Genomic DNA, 12,098 nt, shown 5'->3' on the forward strand with positions numbered 1-12,098 from the left:
GGCGTCATGAAATACGTTCTCAGCTGTGATCCTAACCTTCTAAACGAACACAAGTACCTGTATGCAGCAGGAGAGAGGTCTCCTGTCCACAGCCTAAGCTAAAGCTGCGGGCGAACCAAACCGCCGGCAGGTGTGTGAGCGCCCACGCGGGGCCGCGGGCCGAGGCCGCACACTTACTGTAGCTTTGTCAAGGACTTTGATGGAGCACGGCTCGGCCACGTTGTGCTTCCGCAGAGCTTGCTCCAGCAGCTGCAGAGGAGGGCGCTCCCACTTTCCAAAGACCACTAAGTCGATGTCACTGGACAGAAGAGCAAGTGAGTGTGAAGGCTCGGCTCACATCACTCCCCAGGAACGCACACATCTGGGGCGGGCCAGTGCCACGGCGCGCACACACCATCTCTCCAAGGCCACACGCACACCCCTGGGAAGCACGCCCCTCCGAGGCAGGGAAGATGCACTTCCTGAACTACTGGAAACCCAGAGATGGAGAGCCAAAGGCTGAGTTCCCCAGCATCCCCAGGGAATCGAGGAGGTGGGAATGGAAACGGCTGCCCCTCGGAGGCTCCCTGGCTCTTTCCTCCTCCTGTGCCGTCTACACGGCATCATTCTTGCTGACCTGGGCTTCCTGGACACCTGGAATCTGGTCAGTTCTCTACTGGCCCTGCTAATGCCGACCCAAGTCCTGAGACAACAGCCTCTGCAGTGTCCAAATCGTAACCGTGGGTGAGGAGACCGTAAGCTCTACAGAACAACGCACGTAAGATGGATCTGGGTCTCGAGACCGTTTCTGACAAGACACTGCAGAGCAACTTTAAGACGCAATCTTGTTGGATGTTTTCCAGTGAAAAAATACAAACTACTACTTAAATGGAATTTTGCTTGACTCTTCATTAAAACGGAAGATCAATTTTCAAAAACCTGTCCAAAACTGTGCGGAGTACCTTCTGCCGCATCTTCTTCTGGTGACGCTCCCGCGGGTCTTTACGTGTCTGGCGTCCCGCATTTTTGCAACGTACTTCGGTATGAAGTGCGAGAGGAAAACTACATTCAATTATCCTAACGCTAAATTCAGTTTCACTTCCTGCGATTTTTCCTCTGTACTCCACAGTCTTTGCCTTTAGCTCCCATTTCTACTTTTAGCCCTGAACACACACGCAGACGGGCCCACCCCAGCCAAACACACAGCAGCACGGAGCTGAGCAGCTCAGCCGGGCACCCACCTGGTCGGGAGATAGAGGCCTGTGCTGAAGCTGCCGAATATCTGGACCTGGAAGGGAAGCGCGGCTGCGTCACAACTCGGACCGCCACCCGCTGAGCCGCCCTGGAAGGCCCCGTGCCCACTCTGGGGCCAGACAGACCTGCCCTGCAGGCTAGGGCGGGGGGGGGGGGGGGGGCAGAGTGCAGCAAAGCCCCACCAAGCAAAAAAATCCTCTTTGCCCGTCCGCTAAAGTCCTACCCCAAGAAGGAATGTTTGAAAACTCGGGTTAAGGAATGAAACAATTATTGGCCTTTCCCAAAACTGCTCAAAGTGGACAATTTTCAAACCTGTAGCTAAAGTGCAGAAGTGGGGCTCTGGCCCAGGGCACCCAAGCTCACAGACAAAATGCGGGGTGAAATCACAGGAGAGGAAGGGAGTGAAGGGGCTGCCCCTGCCCCCTGGGGACACGCAAGCCTTCCCAGCCCAGCTCATCCGTCCGTCACTGGGTGGGCTCCGGTTACCGTCACCACCAGCAGGGCAGACTGACTGTTCAGGGAGCCCTGGACCGTCATCAGCTTGGTCACAGGACACAGGTCACTGCCTATGCCAAGCACCCCAAGTGCCCACGACCCCCATCTCAAGGCACAGTAGAAGTGCGAGGTGAGGAAATTCTTCCCAGTTCTACAAAAAGGAACGTATGCTACGTGGCATAACGAGGGCAAGGGGCAGAATTTCTAAGCTCAAGGGGAGCTGAAAAGAACGATAATCACACTACTCCAGAAACAAATTTCCCTCGGCCCATGGTCCCCACACTCACCCAGAACGCATGTGAAGCACGGGTCATGCCCCCACCCCCCAGCACCCGCTCGGGAAGGTGCGAGGCAGGGCCTGGGAACCCGCGGGTGCGGCCCCGCCACCCTCCCCGGGGCCCTCGAGGGCCAAGCCAGGGACTCAGGGCCAGGGACACCCTACGACCCCGGGCGCTCGCCATCCCTGGTGTGACCCAAGTGCAGTAAAGAGTGAACCCACGTCAGCCGCTGGCCAGAGGTCTTTAACCACGGTTTCAATCCGCTTCACCACCTCCCGTCTCATGGCTGCCTCTTCAGGACAAGGGGACATGAAGTTATAAAAGTCAATGATTTCCTCATGAAGTCTGGTGGACAAAAGAGAAAACACACTCGAGTTACTGTACAGCTGAGCACATGCCGCACAAGCAACACAACGACTCTTCTCCCACGAGCCCCAGGCAGGACGAGAACCCCGCGGCGGACCCCCCAGAGTGCCCCCGGCAGACCCCCAGCCGGCTCGCTGCAGTGGCGCAGACCCGCGGGCCCACCCTGCCAGCGCCAGGACGGACACCTGCTCTGGGCACTGAAAGCTGCATCCACGATGGCCACAGCGGGGACCGCCCTAGGAAGCCGAGGGCAGCCTGTTCCTGGAGGTCAGAGTGGGACCCTGCAGGCCACCAAGCCCCCCAGGGCTACCACTCAGCTGTCCTCTCCTGAAGGCGCCAGCCACCCAGGGTGGATACGGCCCTCTCTTCCGAACAGAGCTCAGCAGTGGCATTCGCAGGAGAGGGAGGTGAGAGCCGCCTCACTTGCACTCAGTTTAACCCTAACCCCAGGGGCCACCTCTCGCACCCTCCACCCGCCCTAGGCGAGGAAAGGCCGTCCTGGGGCGTGCCAGGCTTGTGGAGTTCACTTTCAGGCCCAAGGATCTACAGCAAAGCCTCCTCCCGGGGGAAGGAAAGATCCTCATCCCCAGTCAGTCTGAAGGATGAATTCTAGGGGACCAAGTAATCAAATCCTGGGAATTAAGACAAATCAAATTCACCTGTTTCACTCTAAGTTTGATTCATAAACAAAGAGGACAAAATAAAATTTGCTCAATAAGAATACAATAACGCTAGCTCAACAGCCAGCAGAATAGTTCGCACACCAGAAGGGAGCACTTCTCAACAGGACGACTCACGTCCAGCGACAAAGGCAAGGGGCGTCCTATCACCTCACACACTCTACTGGCCCTTCTCGATCTCACCGGAAGTGCTGCCCGCACCCCGAAAATCCGCAGAGCGCGACCATTCCTAACACTCAGCAGCAGTCTGCGGGGCCCCTGAAAGCATTCCCGGGACCCTAGGAGGAAATCCGTCCTCAACCCCCTTGTTCTCGGTGCACCTGTGATACCAATTACGCTGTCGCTGGAACTGAAGGTCTGTCGCGTCTACGGCGGTGGTTCGGCCAGCCATGAGGACAGTGTGTAACATATCCAAAGAGGTTATGAGTCATACGACCTGAAATTTTCCCCAAATACCTATCAAACTCCGAGGTTTGTGGAGTAGAGCTCCTGTCACTTCAACAGTTACTGAGCACCAACGACACCGCAAAGCATCAAACCACAGCCCCGCCAGCAGCTCAGATGGCCCGGGTGAGTCCGAGACGCCATCGACAACTTGCCATCAACTGGCCACATGGTTAGCAGGACCCGGTACGTCCGGTTAGTGGGTGAGTGGCCACACCAGGAAGAGCCAAAGGCGACCCTGGCTGTCAGCAGGGACATCCTGGGGGGTCTCCTGCGTCAGCCACGGTCGCGGCGGCGAACGGCTGGGCGGCGCTCTGCCGGCCATCACCTGCTCCCTGGGAAGCACAAGAGGACGTGCTCTCCCACGACTCCCGGCACTGCTGACAGCGGACAATTCAGAGACAGAACAACGAGAAGAGAGGCCTAATTAAACAATCTGCCCGAAGTCAAAGCAGCATGTCCCAGCTAGACGCGAAAACTCCACGCGCACCCCAGAAACTCAGTAGCTGAAACACCCTGTAAACAGGGCACAGCAACGTGTCCATCGTGCCAGCAGCTTTCTCCTCCGCTGCGCACGCCTGGAGTAACAACATAAAACTGCCCCCGCCTGCCGGCTTCCAGGACTCCGCGCTCCGCCGCCCTCCACGCACCGGGAAAGGAAGCCGCACGAAGGGAAGGCCTGCGCCGGTCTGCACAGACACGACCCCACCGGTGGGACAGTGTCCGTTTTATTGGGTGTCTGCTTGTGACAGAAGGGGCTGCCGAGCGCTCCTCCCCGGCCCGTATTTCAGGACCGACGAACAACGAGGTCGAGGCGTGCCCACGTTCCCGAGCAGGCGGCGGTGCCACGTGGAACACACAGGTCTCCTGGTTTCAAGCGTCCCGCTCTGCCGAGAACATGCGCTAAGAACACACCCGCCTGAAACGAGTACGAAAGGGGCCTAAAAGTGACCTGCGGTAACGAGTATTAGACAGGAAGAGAATTTCTGCTTTGCCTTCTGGGACCAGAAGGGGCACTCGGCCAACTGGGGGTACAAGAAGCCCCCGCTGGCCCTTCCTCAAGGCAAGCAAGGTTCGGCGAGGCACCGCGTGACTCCTGGAGCTGCCCCAAGACCGCGGCGCTGTGGGGTGTGAGGGCAGCATCGGCCCAGAAAGACACAGGAAGGTCTAACCATCGTGACATCCGGGCGAACTCCAAGACCCCCTCAGCTGCCGGCCCTCCAAGTGAGGAAGCACCAAAGACCAAGGACCGGGTGAGGGGCAGGGGACTCGAGCAGGGAGGGGACAGCCGACCACTCCGGGAGGAACGGTGGAATCAGAGCAGTTCAACAGAACCCACGCCAGACAGGGCAGGCGGCACCCCTGCCCCCACGCCCCTCCCGCCCTCTGGGCCCTTCCCGAGTCCATGCGGGGCTCACCGCCTGATCCCGGCACCAGAACACCACTTGCTCGTGGACGGCATCTGACCCGCCAGAACGGATGAATCAAAGCACGTTTTAGTTAAATAAATATTTCACTATGAGCCTGTCATTTAAGATCTATGTTCCCCTTAAAATATATCCCAACTTCACATCCCAAACGGTGCCAAAGAGCCCGCACTATTCTACTTCCTGCGAACGTTACCCGTACTTACTGCCACTTTGCGAAGCCGCAGCTGTCTGACACACACTTTCGCCAGCAAGCCCCGTCGGCCGTGTGCCCGCTACAGGCGTCAGGACGACACAGGCCGTTTTTTGGGTCTATGACCCACACGTTCAACTCTCCAAAGCAGCTCCTCGTGAACGTCCATCATCATTTACGTCCACACGATCGTTGCTGCCCAGAAACAACACGAGGAAGCTCACTCTTCTCACGTATCAAACCTCAAAGGCGTTTCACAGCGGACAAGAGATCTACATAAAACCACACCGAAGTCTCCTTCTCCACAATTAGCTGCTGCCTCGTAGGGCGCAGCGTCAGCCCACCTGCGGCCGGTCTCCAAATCTCCCCTGACAATTTCTATGCTGTGACCATCACAGAAGAAACTCCTCTACGAAAGATCACAGAGGTGGCACCTCAAAAGCAGCAGGACACGATGATTATTTAACGGGAGGCCCTGGGACACGGCCTCCTGTGGCAGAAGCTGGCTGTCCAGCAGGACGCTAAGGGGCTGCTCCCATAGGCTCAGGTGGCCAGCGAGCCGTCGCCTGGTCCCTGGGAAGAACAAGGAGCACCTGCCCTCTAGCGAGGCTGGCAACGCGCCTCCTCAGACGGCTCCTTCGGGGCAGAGAGGCCCACGCAACCCTGAGAAAGGCCCCCAGTGCAGAGCAAGGAAGGCAGCAACACAGAGAAGCCGGCGGTCCGGACTGGACCACCCGTGCTCCATGACTTCTGTCCGCTGTAGCCGAACCAAATCCTGATGCAGGAAACTAAAGACAACGGTGTGAGACGCCTACCTTGTTCTACACTTGAGAATATGATACAGACACAGAGTTGACATTTCCAGGTGAAAAAAAAAGCCAAGAGAAGAAAAAACCCACAGGAACCACCCACTATTTTGGACTTGGAGGAGGCTTTCCCAGACTCCAATATAAAACAACAATCCCAACACCAAGACTGAAGAACTTTATCCAAAACCATGCTGAGTGTAAACAAACTAAAAGCCAAATGACAACTGCACAGGGCAGAAACATGACAAATCGGAGTCTGCACTAGACCAGGCCCTGGCCTACGCTGGGGTAAGCGGACAACTCACCGCTTCCGAGAACCTGTGACAGGACACACGGGAATCCGCAGCGCCTGCTCACCGCGGGACCTCTGGCCGTAAGACATGGTCCCATGTGAGAACGAGGAAGATGGGGGTGCCTGGGTGGCTCAGTCGGTTAAAGCCTCTGCCTTCGGCTTAGGTCATGATCCCAGGGTCCTGGGATGGACCCCAGTATCAGGCTCCCTGGGCAGCAGAGAGCCTGCTTCTTCCTCTCCCTCTGCCTGCCTTTCTGCCTACTTGTGCTCTCTGTCAAATAAATAAACTCTTAAAAAAAAGAAGAGAAAAGAAAAAGAACGAGGAAGATCTGTGTGCACCAGAAAGGAAAGACCCCCATGACACCCCCATGACAGACGGCTGGTGCAGGCGAAGACACAGCCCCACGTCCATCCGAATGTCTGGCCCATATACGCACCACATACGTGAGAAGGTCCAAGAGGCCACATGCCAACGCCCACAGTGTCTCCCACCCAGGAGGGCACGGGGGCTGGTGGTGAACACTCCGCTTTCTACTCCAGATACTTCTTTACCACTTGGGCCTTTTTGTGTTTTACAAGAATGTGCTCATTATATAAATTAAAAAATAAACAGGAAAAAGTCAACTGCATTTTAGATGACAAGACTGTGATTTTTAAATTGTTTTTTGCTGGCGTGCATTCTCTAATTTTAACGACAAATACAGATTTCTTTAACAAAAAAGAAAAAAGAAGAAGAAGAAGATCGAGTTAAGCTTCCAAACTCCTGAAGCCTCTTCCCATCCACCTCACCCAAGACAGTGAGTTCCCAGAGCAAGGCTGGCTTGTGCGGGTCTGGGTTCACAGAGCAGGCGTGGAGCACAGACAGCTGAGGGGCACACAGGTAGCAAGCCCAGGGCAGGGAGGGGAGGGGAGGGAAGGGGAGGGCAGGGGAGGGAAAGGAGGGGAGGAGAGGGGAGAGCAGGGGAGGGAAAGGAGGGGAGGAGAGGGGAGCAGGGGAGGGAAAGGAGGAGAGAGGAGGGCAGCCACGTGCTCTCCAGCAAGGCACACCAACACAACTTGCCAGGCATGGACAGGTTCTGTGCGAGGGGCTACTGAGCACCTGCCCTGGGCTACTGCAGCTGTCCCCTGATTTAATTTAAATCTGGACAGCCACCTGTGACTAGAGGTCCATCTCAGACAGGCTGCTCTGGCTGCTTCTTCCTGAGACAGGCCAAACCTAAGAGGGAGCAGGCAGGGGGAGCCCCACGAGAGCACGCTTCTCAAGCTTCTCCAGAACCGGATGCACGGGCTCGGTCACCCCCCCCCCCCCGGTCCTCCCTCTTCTCACCCTCGCAGGCCTGGCAGCCCACAGAAACAGAAGTGGCCCCGCTGCGGGTAAGGCTCACTCTGGGGGCTCCGCCGCCTGCACACACACCCCCTCCCGACGGAGGCCACGTGGAGTAGCAACACACTACTGCAAACAACGCTGCAGGGAACACAGGCGTGCACCTCTCTTTACAACGTACTGTTTTCATTTGCTTTGGGCAAATACCCAGTAAAATCACTGGATGATATGGTAGTTTTGTACTTAATTTTCTTAGGAAACTCCACACTGGTTTCCAGTGGCCGCACCAATTCCCGTTCCCACCAAAAGCGCACAAAGGTTTTCTGCAGACCCCCGCCAACACCTGTTATTCTTGTCTTCCTGACACTAGCCATTCTGAGAGGTGCGAGGCCCTGTCTCCTCATGGCTCTGACCTGCTTCCCCCTGACGGTGCGTGGTGTCGGGCATCTGCACAAACAACGTGCAGAAGCGACCAGCGGCAGCTGGCAAGTGAGCAGCCCACGGGTACAAGGCAGCCTTCCTCAGCCACGGAAAAGAAGGAAATTTTGCCATTTGTAACTACATGGATGGACCTAAAGCGTATTATGTAAAGTGAAATAAATCAGATAAAGACAAAGAGCAGACGATTTCACCTACATGTAGAATCCGAAGAACATGCAAACAACAAAAAAAGCCCAGAAATGGACTCATAAAGTCAGGGAAGAAACACGGCTGCCAGATGGGCAGGGGTGGGGGACGGAGCAATAAGCGAAGGGAGTAAAGGATACAAACTTCTGATTAGCAAAGAGGTCGCGGGGACGCAGCGGGGACTGGAAGGCGGGCCGCGTCCGTGGGGGGCGCCGGGCGCCAGACGGACTGCCGCACTGGTGCCGGACGCTGGCACCATCGGGCCGCGGTGTGACAACCTCCGTTAAGAACAAACAAACACCTCCTAGTAGCTCTTGGGGCGCTCTCTTCCAAACGTCCTCTAAAACAAACGTTTTAAAACCTTAGGGCTAAATGTGGACACAAACCCTGTCTGTCAAAGCTAAGAGTTACAGCTCTTGACGTCACTTCAACACGTGTTCCGTGCTACGACGACGAAGCTGGGCTTTAACAGCCTAACGAGAGGTCAGTAACAACGGTGCTGATCAGGGCATTTTCCGAAGAAACTGATCTAATTACGGAGCTGGGCAGAGACTATCGTTCCATCTTCACTAGGAAGCACTCACATGTCTGAAATTGGGGGCAAGTTTCCATGCGTGGCCGGGCACCAGATCAGTTCAAAAGTAAGCGTTTTTCTTCCTTCATGGCACACTGCACAGCCGTGCATCTTTTTAGGTCAGCCGATCTCTACAGGAAGGTGCCTATATACAAAGTCTGTATTCCCGACCCACAAAAACGGCAGCTTCAAATGGTTCGACTTTGTGCATGCAGTGGCACCTCGAACCCAGCAGAATACGGGGCCAGAAGTTGACCGCGTGGCAGGCTGGGGGAGCAACAAGAGTGTGTAGCCAGGACCCACAGGAACGCGAGGCCCACTCAGCCACTGTCCAGCCACAGAGCCGTGAATCGAGTCAGGAACCTCTGCACAGAGTCAAGAAGCCAAGCGCGCCCGCTGCCACGGAGAGAGAATGCACCTCGGCTCCCAGTGCGGATGCCGCGGAGAGAGAACGCACCTCGGCTCGGCTCCCAGTGCGGACGCTCGCCCTCACCCTGCAGGAGGTCACCAGCTTGGGCACGCGCGGGGAAGGAGGGCTGCTGCCCTGTGTGCAAGAGCAGGTCCGCGGGCGCGCGCGGCACACCCGGACGGCCCGTCTCTGGAACAGAACGCGGCGGACACTCCGGGCAGGGCGACGGCTGGTACAGACCAGGTGCGACTCTGAGACTCGATCCGGGAGATGCTCACACTGCACATCACAGTGCAGCGAGCCCCGAATGATTCCTTTTCTGGGTATTTTAAGATGGACACGGTGAGGCTGGCTTGCAGTAACTTTCAGTTTTAGTCAGGAGAGTACTGGACTTCCGAAGCATTATTTTCCAGTGTACTTTTAAACTAAATCCTAGAATACCAGAAAATAAAGTTCTGTGACGAATGAGAAAGACGTTTCTCATCTACAACTGCTCTCTTGCATGAGTCCAACCATTCAAAAGGTAATGACTGCTCAATTTGTAGTACGTTTCCCAAATTAATTTCTGCTTTTAGTACCAAATAATGAAGGTCAGCAACATTTTAGTGTCTATCTTACGAGCACCTGGTATATGTTTGTGAAACCTAATTCCATGGGTTATTTTAAAAGGTGAAAGATGTATTATTCGGTTACCAAGTCAAGCTATCTGATTCACAGCGAATAGAGCTATTGATGAACACAGACAACCCACTGCGGGAGGGTGATTTTTGATTTTACAAGCTGAGCTGGATGGCGGGGTTCCATGGTTCTCAGAGCCCGGGGTTGGGGGCGTGGGGGGCTGGTTCTGCAGGTGCCCCAGGCAAGTGCCTCCCTCACTCGGGGGACTTGGGCAAACAGGCCCCAGGCAGAGCCAGCCCCGTACCCCTCTCCCAGCCCCAGCACAAACTGCAAGTGGCCCAAAGGAGACTTCTGTGTACTCCCCAAGGAGGATGGGCAGGTAAAGGACAAAAACAAGAGACCCCAAGTGAAGACAATGAAATGTACTTTAAATAAAACAGCATGGGAAGAAAGGGGGCAAAGAAACCACCCCTGACGGTGAATGATGCTGGCCTGTGAGGGGAGCAGCGCAGGGGGGTTTGTCTGCTCCAACAGATTTTAAATCCCAATTTTCCTTCTAAGGAAAGCGATGGTCAGGGCAGATTTTATGCATCATTTTCTTAGGGGAACAGGGAAGGCAGATGAATACGTGCACGGCCTCCAACATGGCCTCTGGCTTTCAGGATCTGAACGTCCCAACACGCTAAAGGGTCACGATGTCGGACCTGCTCAGCTCCCTGAGATCTTAAACCCTAAACACTGGTTCCCAGGGCCCGTCCCCATGGTCCCTGTCCATACTGTTAGCCACAGGTCCCAGTTTACCCAGAACATCCCCCGTGAACTTGGTCAATTCCAAATGCTAGGGGGAAACCAAGCTTTCCATTACAATGGAAAATGCAACAGAAAATACTAGAAACTATCTTCCACTGTTAATCTATTCCATCTCCCTCCCCACCCCACCCCCCGCCCACCCTGCCCAACTCTTCTTAAAATCTTTCAAAAGCCTTAAAAAGCCAGCGGTTTCTCAGAAACTGGAGCTCCTTCCCCTTGGCTCCACAATGTTCACGGTCTAAATTTTTGCCCAAAATGATGTTTTAGTGAAACCATTTTGGAGTTAACCACTGGAGTGGTATGGACGTTAAAGCACGCGCTGATGCACGTGCAGTGGGACAAAGGACTCAGGCTGCATCCCTCAGGCACAGGCACAGACTGGGAAGAGGCAAGCGCAGGTGCAGACCCTAACTAGAGAGAATGTGCTGCTGAGGGGCGCCTGGGTGGCTCAGTGGGTTAAAGCCGCTGCCTTCGGCTCTGGTCATGATCTCAGGGTCCTGGGATGGAGTCCCGCATTGGGCTCTCTGCTCAGCAGGGAGTCTGCCTCCCCCTCTCTCACTTTGCCTGCCTCTCTGCCTACTTGTGATCTCTGTCAAATAAATAAATAAATAAAATCTTTAAAAAAAATAAATGAGCTCTGAGCCCACGGCAAGTGCAGACATCCACATGGGAATGGCTGACTATTTCCATTCTTAGGCGTGAACGATCCTCTTTAAATTACCCATGTGTGGATACAGTTAATGACACAAATCCTTTTTTATTTATTTTTAATTACGTTACAAGGAAATTAATGCCGCACCAATTACTTAGAAAACCTTGAGGTAGACCTTCAAAGGTTTTTTTGGGGTTTTCGTGTGTTTTTGTTGTTGTTGTTGTTAAGTAAAAGCTCAAAAATGGAAGGAAGACAACTGAAACTGCAAATTAGAACCCAGTGTGTTTCCAGAATGTTCCCTTACTTATTTGTTAGTGTGGTAGCTGTCCCGCCAGGCTCCCGTCAGCCCCTTAAGGGCCAGCCCAAGAGCAACTCTCCACACCAGAGACCTACCTGTGTACCCCTCTCTCTCCAGAAAGCTTTGAAGCTTACAATGCTTTCTACGTGTTAACGGAAGACTGACGCCCTTCGGAGAAGCTGCTACCAGAGGAGGCGGCTGAGAGCAACTGACAGAAGAGGAGGGTACCTCCGAGGGGACGGGGGAGCAGGCCGGGGGGCTGGGAGGGCACAACTGTTGCCCTGGGGCAGGCCAAGGCCAAGCTGGGCTGAAGAGGCTAAAGCCATCTAAGCATTCACAAAACAGCCAGGTCAGAAGGGCTCTCCAGTTTGGAATCATCACCGCTACTCTAACTGGTCCGTGCACACTCTGCTCCCCAGAAAAGTGAGCTCTCTGTCCCCTTCCCACCAAGGCTCCTCGGGGGGTCGGCCACTTCGAACCCTGGTGTAGGCCCATGTCTGACAGGGTTTCAGAACCTCGACTGAAGGCCAGCAAAGGAAATGACACTGTTCTGCCTTAGCCAAGGAAAC

General features: G+C 55.0%; 1 protein-coding gene across 2 annotated transcripts in view; it reads right to left on the bottom strand.

Annotated features, from left to right (window-relative positions):
• The window catches only part of TENT4A (terminal nucleotidyltransferase 4A), a 46,283-nt gene that overhangs the window by 16,786 nt on the left and 17,399 nt on the right, over window positions 1-12,098 (bottom strand). For both annotated transcript variants that reach the window (XM_045999064.1, XM_045999063.1), the window contains exons 2-4: window positions 2,228-2,351; window positions 1,221-1,267; window positions 178-298 (exon numbers count right to left, since the gene is read on the bottom strand). In XM_045999064.1, coding sequence (XP_045855020.1) covers window positions 178-298; window positions 1,221-1,267; window positions 2,228-2,351 — 292 coding nt within the window. The remainder of the gene's footprint in view (window positions 1-177; window positions 299-1,220; window positions 1,268-2,227; window positions 2,352-12,098) is intronic.

This window comes from Meles meles, chromosome 3 (genome assembly GCF_922984935.1).
Source record: "Meles meles chromosome 3, mMelMel3.1 paternal haplotype, whole genome shotgun sequence".
Classification (NCBI taxonomy): domain Eukaryota; kingdom Metazoa; phylum Chordata; class Mammalia; order Carnivora; family Mustelidae; genus Meles; species Meles meles.